The sequence below is a fragment of the Choloepus didactylus genome, chromosome 15 (genome assembly GCF_015220235.1).
Source record: "Choloepus didactylus isolate mChoDid1 chromosome 15, mChoDid1.pri, whole genome shotgun sequence".
NCBI lineage: Eukaryota > Metazoa > Chordata > Mammalia > Pilosa > Megalonychidae > Choloepus > Choloepus didactylus.
The window spans coordinates 58,902,971-58,920,554 of NC_051321.1; the positions used below are offsets into that span (position 1 = coordinate 58,902,971).

The window sequence follows — 17,584 nt, forward strand, 5'->3', positions numbered from 1 at the left end:
GACTAGAGGTGAAACGTTGCGAAAGCGTTAAAAATAGCTTACTAGTAATTTCAACATCCTGTAATTTTAACACGGATCAAGTTTCAACTGTCATACTATACAGACCTTATTCCCCATATATTACATGTTTACTTTTTTAGCATGCCAGACCCACTTTGGAAAGATTGTGCCAATATAATAAAATAGGAGGGGGCGGGGGCAGCTGGAAAGAGTGGGAGGAGGGCGGTGAAGGGGGTGGGGGAGCGTGGGGGAAGCGAGTACACCATTTTACATCAACACTGCGAAAATGCAATCTAGCCTGGCGGAGGATCGGCAGCTGGGTCCGAGTGAGCGAGGGCTTTGCAGTCTTTGCCTGTTCCTTGTTCTGTCTCTCTTAAGTTTCTCTGTGTTTGCATAATAGCCGTGCATGCAAACCTCGCAATGCTCCAGGGCTCCAGAACAATAAATATACACATTTAAAGCCTTTATTGTCTTACGGTTCATGCCCCCGGTTTTCAACAGCTTAATTTCTGGTAGTATTTAACTAGTTTGCAAATGGATTTTTTCAGTTTCAAACTATTATTGAGGAAGCTCCCCCCCCCCTTTTTTGGCGGGGGAGGGGATGGGGGTGGGGTAGGAGTCGGTGTATTATTCCTGTAGCGCCGGGTTATATAAACACATTATCATTTGAGAGCGCCCTTGGCGTCCATCAGCATTGTAAACACGTACTAGTGTATATACTTCAAAATTAAAGAATGCACACGCAGAACCGAGAGCCTGAATTCATATTCCAAGCAGACTCGCTGCTCGCATTTATTGATTTATCATGCATCGTTTATTGTTCCAGTCCCTAAATGCAGTCGCGTCCGTTCAATATTGTTTGCAAAATCCTGAGATGTGTGTGCACTGCTCACTTGTCTTTCTGTTCTCTCTCTCTCTTTTTTTTTTTTTTGGTTGAGTATTTTTTTTTTGCGAACCGAACAAATGCATTAATATTTATATGTTTATATAATCGATAACCCACTTTTCCCTTTCATGTAAATAGGCATCAAAAGATAATTTAACAGATTAGTTCTCGAAAACATGGCAGTGAGGAAGCGTAATTTAACTATCAAACAAATCTACATGTCTAATAACAGCAAATCTGCTAAGGAGCATTAGAAAGAGGAGCAGCGCCCCGGAATCTCTGCAGGAAATGTTCTTTATATTAGACATATACAAGCAGGTCCTGTCAGATGCACAGCAGAGCTCTCCAGTCCTCGTCACCCCCAAAAATCTCTTCAGACGGCACCTCCAGACAGGGGCGGTTGGGAAGATGGAGGTCGTATCTACACACAATTTTAGGGTGGATTTTATTTTTGCCAATCTTCCTTTATGTTTTTTGCCTTGATCCATTTGCTTCCCGCCGAGATCGGACGGAGTCTTTCTCCCGATTATGAATTTGATCAACCTACATTTGGAATGAAACCCAAACAGTTTTGATAGGAGCTGAAAATTGAGTCGTCAGAGAAATATTAGGACATATTTTCAATCATTTTGGCACCGAAGGGGAGGCAAAAGCTCAGTTTTATATTGAGACATTACGCCGGCTGAAGGCAGAGAATGTTTTACCCTGCCAGGACCTGATGCAATCCATTCAAGCCAACAAGTTTGGAGAGAATGTTGAGTTCAATCAATTCAGAACGTCGAGATGGAGCCCAACTCACTCCAGGTATTTCGCTCTCCTCCGCTCCTCCGATCCCGGCACCCCCCAGCAGCCCCCAGACCCCCAGCTCACCCACACCTCTGCACCCACCCACACCCCCCACAAACTTTTCACCAAACTTTTACCTTCTGCATCCTCCCAAATTATTTTTATTGTTAAAAAAAAATCCCTGCACTGATCATACATACATAATGTAATTTTACGGCCTCAGATGAGGAGGTGGGACGGGGTGGCGGTATGTGGGGGGGGGTGGCTGGAGTTTTTTTTTCTTTTTTCTTTTTTTTTTTAAGGGAGGTAGAAAATTTGTGGGCTCTATTCTTTTTCCGCCCAGCGTTATATCTGTTGGCTCGTCTATATTAAGAGTCGATGTATGTGTGTAAATGTGTCTGGGAATAGATGTGTGTGCTCTGATGGCCACATTATTTATTTGGTGCTTTTCTCCCCCCTGCAGTGGGTCGGCTCACCGTGTGGCTTACACGGACCTTACATTTTCTACAAGGCTTTTCAATTCCACCTTGAAGGCAAACCAAGAATTTTGTCCCTTGGCGACTTTTTCTTTGTAAGATGTACGCCAAAGGATCCGATTTGCATAGCGGAGCTCCAGCTGTTGTGGGAAGAAAGGACCAGCCGGCAACTTTTATCCAGCTCTAAACTTTATTTCCTCCCAGAAGACACTCCCCAGGGCAGAAATAGCGACCATGGCGAGGTGGTAAACCTATCTCTCCCTCTCTTCTTTCTTTATTATTTTTTTTCACCTAGTAATGCTTATTTCTGGGCAAGCTTGAAAATACTGTATTCACTTCTGCAGGCGAGCAGGATCGACTCCTTTTTTTAAAGGGGTAGCGCCACTAGCTGGGGCTCGAGTGTTTTGCCATTGTCAGAGTTTGGCTGTCAGCTTTACAAAGAGGATCCAACTGCTGATTTTAGTCAAGATCAAATAACTTGTTCGAGAAGGGTTTTGTTCAAGGATCTTTCCGTGTGTGTGTGTGTGTGTGTGTGTGTGAGAGAGAGAGAGAGAGACAGAGAGAGAGGGAGAGAGAGATCGTTCGCTCTCCTGATACTGCTGCTTGAACATCACATGCTTTTTATATTTTTTGCCTTTTGAAAATTCACCTTCATGTCTGGCTCGGCTAGGGCTGGGTGGATTTCTTTCGGTGGGTTTCGATATTGTTCACTTTTTTTTTTTTAAGCAAGTATTTGATATGTTTAAGAGGGCGGAAATTACGAAATGGAGGCAGAATGAGATCAAAAGCTATTGAGTTGGCAAAGACGTGTTGAATAAAGTGATAAATGACAGGTACTGGAATAATACATTCAAATAACTTGCAGATCTGCCCGGGCGGATTTCAAAGCGGTCATGTAACCAGCACAAACACGTTAAGCATTAACAACTATCTTTCGCCCCCTCCCCCCGAACAAGCCATTTGATGTTCTAGTTTTAAATTACTCCACGCAAAGTGGACGTCTTCCAGCGCGGTATTTGGGGGTGTGTGGGACGGCGGCGGGGGAGGGGAGGGCAGAGGGGTGTGTGCTCGCCCACTGGCCCTACAGGTCCAGCGTTCCGGTGCCCAGACTGTGCTCCCGGGGAGGGTTGGTAGGGACAGAGCCTCCCTCGGCACGTTTCTGGGCAGCCGCGGGGGCGCTCGCCGCGCTCCCGGGAGAACGCCCGAGGTGGGCCCGCTGTCACTGGGAGCCGGGGGGGCGCCCCTCTCCGACTGTGTCATTTCATGGGTGACCGCAGTTCTGCGGGCTCCCTTCGTCAGCTGACCGATCTCAGCGCGGTGGTACCTACCCGGGAACTATTTGGGGGAGGTTGTGCCCACGACGCCGCGGGGAGGGAGGGTGCACGGCCGCCTGGCAAGGCTTTGTGTTGCCAAAGCGAGAGCTGGGTAATCAAACTGAGACTTTTGAGGGCAGCTAGCTCTGTGCCAGGTTCTCAAGCTTTCGAGGTAGGTGTAAGGATTTTTTTGGTTAAATTAATGGTTCCCCGTTTAACTCATGCCGGGGCTCGAAGCTGCCAGTCATTCCAGAATTCCTTGGTCTGATAGAGTTGATGGTACTTTTGGCATCTCGAGTCCACTGCCTCTCCCCAGGGTCGAATTACCCATCAGTGGTCTAGGCCGGTTAATTACCGGAGTTTGTCAAAGCGTTCGCCCTCGAATCTGCCTCTTCGGAAATAAGCCCCTCCCTCCTCCCGGGTCACCTCCCTCCCCTCCCTCCCCCAGCAACTTTGGGTTTTAAACGTTCATATTTCGCGACGTCCGCCTGCAGTTTTACAAAGGTGTTTGGAAATACTGTGAAAAATCCTGCAATCTGCCAACAGGTTGAGCTCTTTCCCCCGCCCAAGGTCTTGCTCGGCCCCCTCCCCCGACTCAACTTTCCTGCGCAGCTGCCTCCCTCCCTCTCCCCCTCCTGATTTCTTATTATTTGCTTTTCAAATTTATTACTTCAACATGGCCTGTGATCTGGAAAAGGGAAGGATTAAATACCCAGAAAGAGCCAGTGCCTAATAGACTTCTGACTAAAGCCAGGAGGAAATTATTCAGTGTTTTACGGGATATTTTGTGGTCACTTATTATTATTTTTTTGAATTGAAATTGGAATATTCTTTAATGACCCTGAGTTGACCCCACTTGCTCCAGTTTTAATTTCTGCTGGTGTAATTAAGTAGTGAATTCTGACCTAAGAGTAAAAGCTTTATTAGTCAAAGGTTGCATCTACCAGAACTACTGACAGTGAATAGATATATTTTTAAATACACGATTTCTTCTTAACTGTTCAGTATGGGGAATTGAAAGCGAACCATTGTAACGATCAGTGCGTTTCGTCACTGCTTTATGAGCCATACCTGAGAAAATTAATCTTGCCATTTAAAAGTAAACTCTAGGGGGCTTGGGGAGGGAGATAGCTCTATTTATAATCCTCAGCTGCATATACATCGTCTAATATTATGCATGATTTGTTTTTTAATGCTAACACGGCTGGTAATTAGCTGTATGATTATACTTGTATATTTCATTAGGACTTTGGCTGATGTCATTGTGAATTATTCAGCCATATTAAAACAATTTTCAATTGAGATAATGACATGCCTCAAAATTATGCGAATGCTGGCTGCATTATGCAAAATAATTATGACAAATGTAAAGCAGGTAGAAAGTTTCCCAATGCAGATGGGTTTTCCACTCTGGTGATGTCATTTCCCCCCTGGCCTAAGTCAGTCATTCATTAGCAGAAAGGCAGCGCAGTCTCCTTGGGAGAAGAGCCTACAGAAACAGCATTTACAGCCTGCACCTAAAGGGGGCAACAGGGCCCTCTCATTAAGAAATTTGCTTTGTTTTCACTTGCTGCATTAACTTGTTTATATACATTGAAATGATTTTTATTATTGATTTTAAATAGTTTTGAATGATGCATTTGCCATTTGCAATGTGTAACTGAAAGAGAAAGGTTTCTTGGTGATATGCACTGTTACTTGGAGAAAATGTTCAGTACATTTAATCAGCCAGTACAGTTTATTTTAAGTAACCAAATGGAGGTTAATAATTTCTTGATTGAACTGACATCGGCCTCCATTTCAGGACAGCCAGGACTCAGCATGCTTTTTTGGTTTAAGAGAATCATTCTGGGGTTTTGTTTATTTTTTAAAAGATTTCTTGAAATGTAAAGACTGCCAGTTCTAAAAGCAGGAATATGATGATTGTGTAAGATTAGAAAATAGTGTCCCTGTGTGGTTTGCTGTGGTTTTCAGAGGGCTTTGGGAGGGTGGGTGGCTGGGTGGCAGATTATTTTCTCACTGAGCCTTGCAGTAATCATATGAAGCTGGATAAGACAGGACTTCATAGCCCCATTTTACAGATGGAGACATGCCTTAGAGAGGTTATATGGTTTGTCAAAGGTCACCTTAGAACCCAGACCTCTTTAAGCCTTACGTTTTTGTTTTCTCATTTAAGTCTACCCTTAAAACCAGAGCTAGAATGCATCAAATTATATGCTAGAAACATCTAACAATGTGGGCAGCCCCATGTACATTTTAGAACAGTGACTAGTTAATCAGCTTTGCCAAAGATCACCAGGTATTTAGGTAGCAGAACCATTCTAATGTCATATAGTTCTGCTAATTCTAGCCAGTGATGTGTGGCAATAACAGTTATATTTTAATACTATTATTATTAATCATTCACAATTTATTATGAGCATTAATAATTACGATAATGACTTACATGGTTATATACACTGCTGCTTCCACTTAATTCTTGTGCTGGCAGAGTGGTGTTGAGGAAGTTCCAGAAAGAGTCACATTTTGATCCTGAAACACTCTTGAGCCTCAGTTTCTTCAGCTACAAAATGGGAACCATAGTAGGCTGTCTGTGGATGGTTGGGAATAATCAGAGGCCTTACATGGCAAAGGTGCTTTGTAAACTTTAAAGTGCTTAAATAAATAGAGAGAGGAGTTACTATTTTGGTGGCCTTTGTTCTAGATATTCTTAACTTTATAAGTAATGACCAAACATAATAACTTTTATGTCTGAGTAGAGGTTCCTGGGCCTAATCATGATACAGTCTTAAGTTACCGTGCAAGTGAAATCGGAGGGCTATATGCAAGGAGTTAAGCGTCTTCAGTAATCACCCACAATTGCCACATTCAGCCAGTAGCTCTTCAGAGGAGGAAAAGGGGAAAGTAGGCAGGTAATTGGTTCTGTTACTGGGTAACTTCTGATGACATTCATTTAAAAATTGCCAAGTGCTTAATTTGTTGGCAGTACACCCTCTTAAAATCAGTAGATGTGTAAACTGGGATTGCAGCCGTACCATCCATGAGCTGGGTTCTGCAAGAAGGTTTGCAATTGTAGATGTGGATTGTTAAGCTAATAATGTCGGGGGTCAAGGTCAAGCATACCTGGATTATGCAGACTCTATCTAGCATGCATCCAGGATTTTGAAAAATGTTTAGGCTATCACCAGCATCAGCATCACTTGGGACAGTGTTTATAATGCAGATTCCAGGACATTAATGAGATGAATTCAGACTCTCTGGAGGTGGGGCCCAGCATTCTGCATTTTTAATGTTTTGAAATAGTTTTGCTGTAGCTGTGTGATCTTCTGTAAGTTCTAAACGTTCTGTGCCTCAGTTTTCTCATCTGTAAAATAGAAATATGTAGTGCCTATTTTATAGGATTATTTTAAGGATTACATGAGTTAATACATGTTACTGCATGTAAAGTGCTTGCAGATGAGGTTGGCACATAGTATTTGACTTCGATAATTTGTTTATTAGTATTATCATTAATATTAGTAGTATTGTTCTTGAAGTTTGAGACTACACCCATCGACTTTGCTGAAGAAAGCTTTTCTTTTATAGAGGGTGGCCCCTAGATTAGTTTGCTAGAATCTGTGGCCAATCCAGGTCTCCCCAAAAGAAGGCCCCTCCTCCATCTGTTAGCTTTAGCTGTGTCATCAAAATAAAAGGCTTCTTAAGGATTTGCATTTTGCACCTTAAATATGCTGCCAACTGGACTGCCAGGATCTTTTAAAAGCTTGCTTGATCCTAACGAAATCTCGGAGGTGCTGTATTGGCCTTGCCTTCTCTGTGGATAGCTGCTCATCCTCTGCTCTGTATCCAGGAACTATATTTTAGAGAGTTCTTTAACTTGTGTGAGCCTCTGTTGCTTCATCTGTAAAATGGCCTTAATCTTAACTACCTTGCAGAGTTGAGAGAATTAGAAATAGTACTGGAAAATAGAATTAGAAATAATATTGGAAACAGCCTGGCAACTAGCATAGTACCAGTATATGAGAACTCAACGAATGAGGGAAGCAATTATAATAATTATCACTTATTTTTTGTAATCATCTTAAGATAAGAGAGCAAATATCTTTTCTGTCTGCCTAGTAGGCCTTTAGAAGTAGGGTGAGAACAGATTAATTATATGGAAGGAGTTTATTGGGCTATGTGGTAGAGGTCTAGCAAACGAAGGCCTGAGGGCCAAATCTGACCCACTGCTTCATTTTATCAATAAAGTTTTATTGGAGCATGGCCCCTGCTTGTTTGTTTGCTTTTTGTTTGTAGCTGCTTTGGTGCAACAACAGCAGAGGTGAGTAGTTGCAACAGAGCTCGATGGCTTGCAGGGTCGAAAATATTTACTATCTGGCCCTCTGCAGAAAAAGTTTGCTGACTCCTGGCTATGGAGTTGATCTAAAATAAGGTACACAATTGTATACCTGTTTCTGTTTCTTACTTGGGTTTGGGGCAAGATCCATTAACGTAAGAAATAATTTAACATTATTATTTTATCATTAGCATTGCATATATGAGGCTCTGTTTCAATATCACTCATTGATAATGTGTGATATATAAATATGCACACACATTTTTTATGGTTAAGCTAGAAATTTCAGCTAAATATTGATTTAATCAAGAAGTACTTGCGTGCTAACCATGTGCTCACTCTGCTGTGTCGATGAGAATGCAAAACAATCCATCATGTGGTGCTTTTTCTCAAGTTTATCAATCTTGATAAGGAAATGAGATCAAAGCATGTTTAAAAAAATATAAAGACAATATAACAACACGTGAGAAAATTGTGCTGGCAGTAAATGTGATATGTGTTCAAAGGAAGGCTCAGGATCAGCATGCTTTTGGAAAGAGAATTTATTCAGGTCCTCAGATGTTAGTTGAAGACCTACTGTGTGCAGAACACTGGGATATAGTGATGAAGGAGAATGGTCTCTGTCCTTACAAGGAGCTCGCAGTCTATCTCCATAGACGGACCCTGGTCAATATTCAGAGAAGCCATCAGACCCTTTCCATCTGTGTTCCTTAGTTAAAGTTGCAATTACCTAAGGCCATATTTGTAGCCTTCCATGATCCTACTGAAACTAGATAGTGCTGTCTTCATCTCTGAACTCCCATTTACTGAACGTATTTTTAGAGCCTACTATGTGCCAGAGCTCTTTGAGGTTACAGCAGGGAACAAAATAGACAAGAAAACCTGCCCTCAAGGAGCTTCCAGTCCAATGGCTGGTTTTACCTTTCATGTACATTGTACCTTATATGAATGTTATCTAATTCTTTTTCTGTTCCTTGCCTCTCCTCTCTCCCCATTTTAATGATGTTGTGTCTTACTCACCTCTGGGTTCCCCCCTCTCCCCCACAGTATTCAGTGCTATTCAGTAAGTATTTATTGAATGACCAGATGACAAAGTTCTCTCTCACCCACAGCCTGCTTTCTTTAGGCTTGGCCCAATTTCTTTCTGACACAAGGCCTATAAACAATCATTTACATGTCTGCCAGCTCAAGCGCCCCATCTCATACTTTTTGCTTCTCTTCTAAAATCAATATTCATAGGATGTGAAAATGGGTGAAAGGTTTTGTTAGGAGCATTCATCAAAGAAATTGGTGAAATTTGGGATGGAATGATCAGGTTAGAACCACCATCTCCATTTCTTTGGGTGGTTTTCAAATCTTCAGCTATCAGTCTGTAAAAAGTCAGGACTTTGGGGCTGAGAACCTAGGAAAAGACTAGACTTTAGGGAAGTAGAATTTCTCTTCACCGGAGTATTGGTTGACAGTTCATAGCCAGCAAGTTTTTCAGGCTGATGGTCTTAACTAGGTCACATGTTTGATAGCCAGTCAAAATTGTAAGCAATTAAAAACCTCTCTTGACATTTAGACTGTCAGGCACATGCTAAGGAATTGTTATTTTTATGAAGTACAAGAGTCCACACATGTAAATACTTCATTATTAATTATTAATAAAGCAGACTCTTGTTCCTAGTGGCATCTAGTGATACACAACTCAAGCTCATTTATCAAAGTCTAGTTTTAACCAATGTCCAGAATATAATTGCTTGAATCAAATGCATTTGCTTGTCATTGTTTATAGCCAGGGTAGTTGGATATTTGCCATCTTCTACTCAGAATAATATTGTAGCTAGTGATTCCCTATTGGCTTGGCTTTTAAAGAAATTTGAAACAAATTTATCAATTTATTGGCTTAAGGATTTGTTTGCCTCTCAGAGACGTGGTCGTGGACTCCTGCATTTCTTGAAAAATCTGCTCCTGTGCCCTTGCACAATGATGGACTTTTCAAGCCACAGTGTGATCCTCACGGCTCACTGGAGATTAGACCCTGAGCCTTAGCCCACAGAGTGAGTCACTACCATCCTGCACTGTGAGCGCCAGTATTGACAACGCATTTCAAACATGCAGATGATGATGATTATTGAAAGGGTGCTTCAGAATCATGCTAATGACACCAATCTCCAGCACACCCTTGCGTAAATTAATTCTGCTTTTAAAATCAGATGCACTGTTAGCAGTGTTAAAGATGGATATTTGACATTTATCATGCAGACTAGGACGGGTGGTTTAATTATGTGGATTTTCTGTAGCGTCTTTGTGGCTATGTAAATAGATGTGTAGTGGTGTGTCAAGTTCACAGTCCCATCTCCATCCTTGTGCCCCAGAAAGGAAAACAGGGGCTGAGGCCATGTGTTGCTAGTTCATCTCCTGGTCCCATCTTTCCCCCACCTTATCTTTCTCATCACTCTGAGTGCACCAGGGGTGAAACACACCCCCTTCTTCCCTTACTTGAGTTCCAAGCCTGATCAGTGGCACTAAACATTAAACTCTTGTCTTTGAGAATAATAGGCTTTGCTTTCTACACCCTCAAGCATGTTGAGCTACTGTGCAGGCTGGAAAATAAAAATGTTCTAATTGTGTCTTTTAAATAAGCATAGGAGTGAATTAATTAGACCATATTTTGTCTTTAGTTGCTTAGTTACACAATAGTATTCCTGAGCACGAGTAAAATAAATTGGCTCTTTTTGTGCTGCTTGTCCCTTAATCATAATTACTGTTTTGCTTAGGAGAGTAAAGCATACATAGATTTTGAATTTTTTATTAATAGTCAAGAATATGCATATGATATATAAACTATATGCATTTTGACCTGTTTTATATGCTTTTATGTGGGAAGAAGTTTTATTGTGGTGGTAACATTTGCATTAGTTGCTCAAAGATGTGGTTCTGGGAAATACATAATTGAAATGTTTTTGAATTGCTTTTTCTGGCCTTTTCAATCTTACTCAAAATAATAGTGCCTCCGGTCCTGGAGCAGTCATTCTCATTTGATTTAACATCTTTTTTTGCACTGAATGCATGGCGCCCAGTTTTAACCCTGCAGAGCCTAGATGAGGTTCCGCACCTTGTATTTTTGGTTCTGACTGTCTGGCAGAGGGCGTGGGGCGTCAGGAGAGCACCCGCATCCTGTGGTCATTACTCCAGTGCCCTTCGCCCTTGGCACATTTCCATGATCTTCAGAGAAGGTGTCAGGGATAGAGATCCTAAGAGTTTGTTTTAACTTGCGCTGGATGACTCCAGTGCGCTTCCTTCTGGGGTCCTGCAAAATGGTCTGTTGCTGCTAGAACTTTCTAGCCTCCTATCCCCACCCTCTGCCAAGGAGTGCAGCAAGAGTGCGACAGCTTGATGTAGTTTTTGAACAATGGGAGAGTCTGCTTAAGACCCAGGATGCAGTGCTTGGTAAATGTATGTGAAAACTGACCCCATTGTTCTGTTATATTTGAACAGCAAGTAAATTATTTACAGATATTTGCTAATTAAAGCACATGTTGTTTTACCAGCACAAAAGAACTCGGTATAACTGGAGACAAAGAACTAAGTGCGAATAATTCAAGCTTGCTAATTCTGTGTATTCTTCTTAAAGGAAGAAATATTTTTAAAATGTGTATATAATACACGCCCTCCCCCACACACTCACACACACACATACACTTTTTCTAAAAAACTTCTATAAGGAAAGCCTTGCATGCTACAGAGATAGCAGTGCATGTTAACATCCAGCTGCTTGTCAGGGGGCCTGCCTCTAGCTCTCTGTGGAACCTCAGAGATGGAAACCATTTTAGTAGAATTCTGTTTTCCCTTTGGTCCAGATTTTGCTTGTCATCGTCTAATTTGAGCTTTCCTTAGATTTCCATTGGAATAAAAGCAAACTAACCCAATATTGTACCAGAGGAAAAAAAAAATGTTCTCACTCATTACTGTGTCCTCAGACTTTCCTAAATGACATTCCAGATTTAGTTGTTTCTCCTCTTTGCATACCCAACTTTTGTGAGGTTCTGGTTGAAAGGTCTCTGACACTCGGTGAAGTTCAGATACAGAGAAGGTTGTAAGGACTTTCCTCCTGGTTGAAAGGTTGATCTATCTGTAGGCGAAGCTGTTCTCTCTGGCTGTGCCATCTGCAGGGCGTGCTTGGTTTGGGGAGTGACTGACCAGAGGTCCCTTTGTGGTGTTGATAAAGGTGATGATCAAGAAGAGTTTTGCTATGGTTATCTAAGAGAAAGGTTTGTGTCTGCTTGTCATGGACATTTTAATAACTCACAGAATATAACAGACCTAAGAGATCTAAGAGAACAAGTCCAGTCCCCTTTTTTAATGGATGCAGAAACTAAGGCCCAGAAAAATCTTAGGCACGTGCCCAGACCTGGTGAGTGACAGAAGTAGAGCGACAACCCAGTGCCCTGTCCCAGTGATCTGCTGCTTTGGGAAGGGGGTCACTTTCCTAAGGTTATACCCTGAGGAGAGTAGGTGAGTGTTTCCCATGGGTGTGCTCAAGGCAGGTCCATTCCAGTGCCCTGGCTTGTACCAGTGGGTGTGCCCCAGAGGGATATCACTTTTATAAAATCTCTAATGGGGACTATGGACTTTATGCTAATTATAAGGTACTTACCAAAGGGTCAGTAATTACATAGAAACTCCACCTGATAGGCAGGGCCCAGGCGGGATGTCACCTTCATTTATTCATATTCTTAAGCCAGGAGGATTCTCTGATGGGGATAGTTTATATTAGTTTAAAAAAAGTTTTGCCAAGGTAGCACTCTTAGTGACACAGTATTGGCATTTCTACCACCACCTGGTATCCATGGATTGTTTTGTTCATTCAGAACTATTTACTAAGTGCCTGCTTTGAGTGAAGCCCTGCTCTCTGCACTGGGAATATAATAGTGAATAAATTGACTTACACTCAAAGGTTTTTGTTCTGACAGAGCTTACTTACTCTCCTATAGTAAGAAGGAAGACGCAACATAATTGATTTACTTACAATGAAGGGAAAACCGTTCTTAGAACCATGCTCATACTTTCTTCTTCCAGAGTGTTTTCTCTTCTCTATGTATTCAAAGCCTGGAAAAAATGCCCCAACGTTCTCCTTTCCAAAACCATCTGCAAAAGTTTCACCCCACATTATTTTCAGTGAAGTTACAGTAGTTTGTTTATTGAGTAGCTATTATGTGTCGGGCATTATCTTATATATTATTTTATTTAATTCTCATAAACATTTTGCAAGATTGGTAGTATTTTGACATTTCTATATTTTATAGATGATGCAACTGAGTCCAAGGGGGTTAAGTATCTTGCCCGTGGTCATATATAGGTAAAATTCAGAGCCAGGATTAAAACCCGGGTTCCCCCAGACTCTGCCAGGATTGGTGACTTTGTGTCCCCTATAACTTAGAATATAGTGAGAACTCTCAACATTGGGATTTTCATTATATACTGACTGTTCTAGTTTGCTAATGCTGCCAGAATGCAAAACACCAGAGATGGATTGGCTTTTATAAAAGGGGGTTTATTTGGTTACAAAGTTACAGTCTTAAGGCCATAAAGTGTCCAAGATAACGCATCAGCAATCGGGTACCTTCACTAGAGGATGGCCAATGGTGTCTGGAAAACCTCTGTTAGCTGGGAAGGCACGTGGCTGGCATCTGCTCCAAAGTTCTGGTTTCAAAATGGCTTTCTCCTAGGATATTCCTCTCTAGGCTGCAGTTCCTCCAAAATGTCACTCTTAGTTGCACTTGGGGTATTTGTCCTCTCTTAGCTTCTCCAGAGCAAGAGTCTGCTTTCAACGGCCATCTTCAAACTGTCTCTCATCTGCAGCTCCTGTGCTTTCTTCAAAGTGTCCCCCTTGGCTGTAGCTCCTCTTCAAAACATCACTCACAGCTGCACTGAGTTCCTTCTGTTATGTCAGCTCATTGATACGGCTCCACTGATCAAAGCCCAGCCTGAATGGGTGGGGCCACGCCTCCATGGAAATATCTAATCAGAGTTATCACCTACAGTTGGGTGGGACGCATTTCCACAGAAACACCCAAAGGATTCCAATCCAATCAGCACTAAAACGTCTGCCCCACAAGACTGCATCAAAGGATATGTCTTTTTCTGGGGTACATAATACATTTGAACCAGCACACTGACTTATTCTCTAATTGATCCTTTTTAAATATTATTTCCTTTTTTCCTTCGTTCATTTATTCAGCATGTAGTTCTCAAAAGCTTCTATCCTGCTCTCTAGGAACCTGCAGCCAAACTGACAGTTGACTGATACACAGATAACTCAATTATAACACCGTGCACTTGTGTAATAAAATGTCTAAAAGGGCACTTTAAATTCTGTAGCCCTCGTTCTTAGCACTTTGTGCCTTTCACACAATGCACAGGAGAGGAGCAGAGCTCTCAGCTGAATGGCTCTGAGTGTCTTCTGTGTGCAGGCCCAGTGCTGGGCCCTAGAGGGGTAGAGGTGGGAAACCAGGCAGATCCCTGCATTCATGGAGCTTACGGTTAGGTGGGGAGCACATGCATGATTAATCAAACTATCCCAAACAAATGCGTGGTTTTGTGGTATGAACAGGAAATGAAAGGAAATTACAGGAACCTGTGATAGGGGTGTCTGATCCATTCAGGAGGGTCTGCAGAGGCATTTTGGGAGAAATAACATTTGAGCAGAGGTCTCTAGGGATTCCATGGTGAGGATTAGGAAGAGGTTTCTAGGCAAGAACTGGAGGTGGGAGCAACATCCTTGTATGATGATTTCTGGGAAGGGCTTGGACTTGGAGGGTCTAGTAAACAGGTTCTCAGAGATACCGTCCCTACAGGAGGCACTTCTTATTCTAGATGTCACCTGGCCACCTGGATAGCTTCTTCAGAGCTGATTTACATAGTTTGGCTGTAGAGATGGTCAAAAAACAGGGGTTGGCAAACCATGGCCCATAGACCAAATCCAGCCTGCCGTCTGTTTTGGTAAATAAAGTTTTTTAAGAACACAGCCGCGCCCAGTTGTTTACATATTGTCCCTGGCAGCTTTTGTGCTATGAAGGCAGAGCTGAGTAGTTGCAACAGAGACTGTATGACGCACAAAGCCTAAAATATTTACTATCTGGCCCTTTATAGAAAAGATTGCTGACCCTGGTCTAAAATAATGTTAATAAGATGAAGTAAGGCTGTAACTGGTAAAACTAATGTTAGCTGTACTAACAGCTTTATATGTGAACTTTTATTTACTCCTCACCACAATAATACTATGAAGTAGTTTCGAGTGTCATCTCTGTTTTGCTAATGGGAATCTGAGAGGTTAGGCAACTTCTCCAGATTTCCAAATTCATTCAGTGAGTAAATGACAGAGGCTAGACGGGAACTCACGTGGCTTGATTCCAAAGTGCAGATGGCAGAAACACTGTACTGTCTTGCTTACAAGTAGAGGGAATGGTCAGTACTAGAAGATGGGAAGAGCAATAAAAACCATTGATAGTATTAGCTGAGGTTTAACTCTGTGAAATAAAACTTCACAACAGTTGTGTCTGTCTTTCAAGGTCCTGCTCAAAAGCTATCTCCTCCATGATGTCTACCATCAACTGTCTAGGGGACAAAGGACCCACAGACAAAGGCACATGCTTAAATGCCCACTGGGTCAGGCAGGTGAAATCAGTGAGTGGAGTGAGCCAGGTCTGGGAGTTAATATGATATTTGGGGGAACTGGGAGCCCAAGCCCCATTTGAGGCCTCTAAAAGGTTGCGCCTCAAGTTCTGCCCATCATGGCCATCCAGGAATGTTGACCAACATTGCCAGATCTTCCAATTTTTCAAGAGAATACAGAAATCCAGATTTTTGTGTAATTTTAGTTGGCAGTCCAATCTGATTTTTTTTAAAAAACACTCTGGGCTATGCAAAACATGCCTTCAGTCTAGAAGTGGCCCATGGGCTGCTCCCTTGCAGTCTCTTTATGGGGCAAAGCTTTGGACTACTACAGTTTTAAAATCAGATTTGGCACATTGACTGTGATTAAAGCAAAAGACACCTGTTGCTCTTAAAAGGGAAGCAAAGAAAGTGATGGGATAGCCAGGGAGATAAAGCCCTCGCCATTCTCTCTGGCTTGGGCTACAGAGTATGGAGGGACTGAATGACTGTAGAAGAGATGGCCTCTGGCCTGGGACCCACTTTTAGACCTGAGACAGGGCACAGAGGTTGAGACGGGGAAGGAGAGACACGTGTGAGTGTGAAGCCGTGTAGCCGACATGGAGGGCATCCTGGAGAAGGGCAGCTTTTGTGCAGGCCCTTGAAAATAACCGGGGCTTTCATGGAGGGAGGTTTTTGAAGGGTGAGATTGGGAGAGGGGGAAATACTAGGCAGAAGAAAAGCCAAAGACAAATAGGAAGGCAGGAAATATCCATACTGGAATTTGATCTGGGTTTGGTGAGAGAGCAGGGGTCTAGTGGGAAATAAGGTAGGCTAAAACCTGACCTCAGGGTGTCTTGCATATCAGGTTAAGGAGTGTGAACTTGAATCTGAAGGCAGTGAGTGGGGAAGTCATTCAAAGTTTTTGGGCAGTCTTTCTGAGTTTTCATTTCACCTGGATGTTTTCTTTTTCTAGTTAGAATATAAACACTTAGTCTTGAAGCCTGGTAGAAGAACCAATATAAACTCTGCTGGTTGGTAGCTGTGTGTTGTCTTGAGCAACTTCCTTAATCTCTCTGGGGAGTCTCAGTCTCCTTATTTGTGAAGTGGGTTCATCTTGCTGGGCTGTTAACATCAAATTAGAGATATATATATATGTGCATAGAGCACCAAACCATGCCCTGGCTTATTCCTGGAAATTTGCAGATGCTAGCTATTATCTGTGTTCGTCTTAGTCAGAGACCATGTCCTAACTTTATTGCCCTGTTGAAGACTGTCATGGTGCTAGACTCTTAATAACCCCTTAATAAGTAATTTATTGGTTAAGTCCTTGGAAAACAAAGTATTGTTTGAAAAACAGTAACTAAGAAGCCTATCCATTTAATTAGAGTTAAAATTCCTGGTTCTTCATCTCTTCTCAAAGACTTTTCTTGTGTTTAGGTTCCAAGTTCTTGATCCATGTTTGAGATTTCCAGTAGCTGTGGGAAGCAGGATGCCTTCAGCTCACAGCAGAGGTGCTCCAGGGGGGCTCCATTTTGGTCTTAAAGGACCTTTAGGGGCACCTCTTACATCAGCCACAACAAAATTAAATGAGATGGGAGAACTATGGAGTCAACAGACAAAACCTACATTCCATATATTCCATCTTGGTTTTGACAAAGAAAGTTCAAGGACCTTCCCAAGATCCCCCCATATGTGATGCAGTCACCAGGAAATCTGGTGTGGATCTGTTGGATATACACGATATTGAACTTAAGCATATTTTTAATACACCCACTTTTCCTCCAATATTTTACAGCCTCTCCTATTTGTTAACCTTCAAAACACCCCTAACGTGAAAATTTGTTTCATTCTCTTATCTCTTCTTCTTCTTCTTTTTTTTTGGGGGGGTGGGGGTGGGGTATGTGTAACTTGGTGTAACATCAAGTTCTTTTAAAATGCAAAACCTCTCTCTCTACCTAAGCCAACTTGAAAGGTGAAATCACTGCCCTCCCCCCTATGTGGGATCAGACACCCAGGGGAGTGAATCTCCCTGGCAATGTGGAATATGACTCCCGGGGAGGAATGTAGACCCGGCATCGTGGGATGGAGAACATCTTCTTGACCAAAAAGGGGGATGTGAAAGGAAATGAAATAAGCTTCAGTGGCAGAG

At 42.3% G+C, this 17,584-nt stretch overlaps 1 protein-coding gene across 4 annotated transcripts in view; it reads left to right on the plus strand.

Moving 5' to 3' along the window:
• The first annotated feature begins 1,587 nt into the window (after positions 1-1,587).
• Positions 1,588-17,584, plus strand: part of ARID5B (AT-rich interaction domain 5B) — a 179,556-nt gene continuing 163,559 nt past the window's right edge. The window contains exons 1-2 of one of the 4 annotated variants that reach the window (XM_037804020.1): positions 1,588-1,690; positions 2,136-2,390. In XM_037804020.1, coding sequence (XP_037659948.1) covers positions 1,670-1,690; positions 2,136-2,390 — 276 coding nt within the window. In that variant the 5' untranslated portion in view covers positions 1,588-1,669. Of the gene's footprint in view, positions 1,691-1,987; positions 2,391-17,584 lie in introns of those variants that run through there. The other 3 variants (XM_037804022.1, XM_037804019.1, XM_037804021.1) reach the window with 3 other exon arrangements.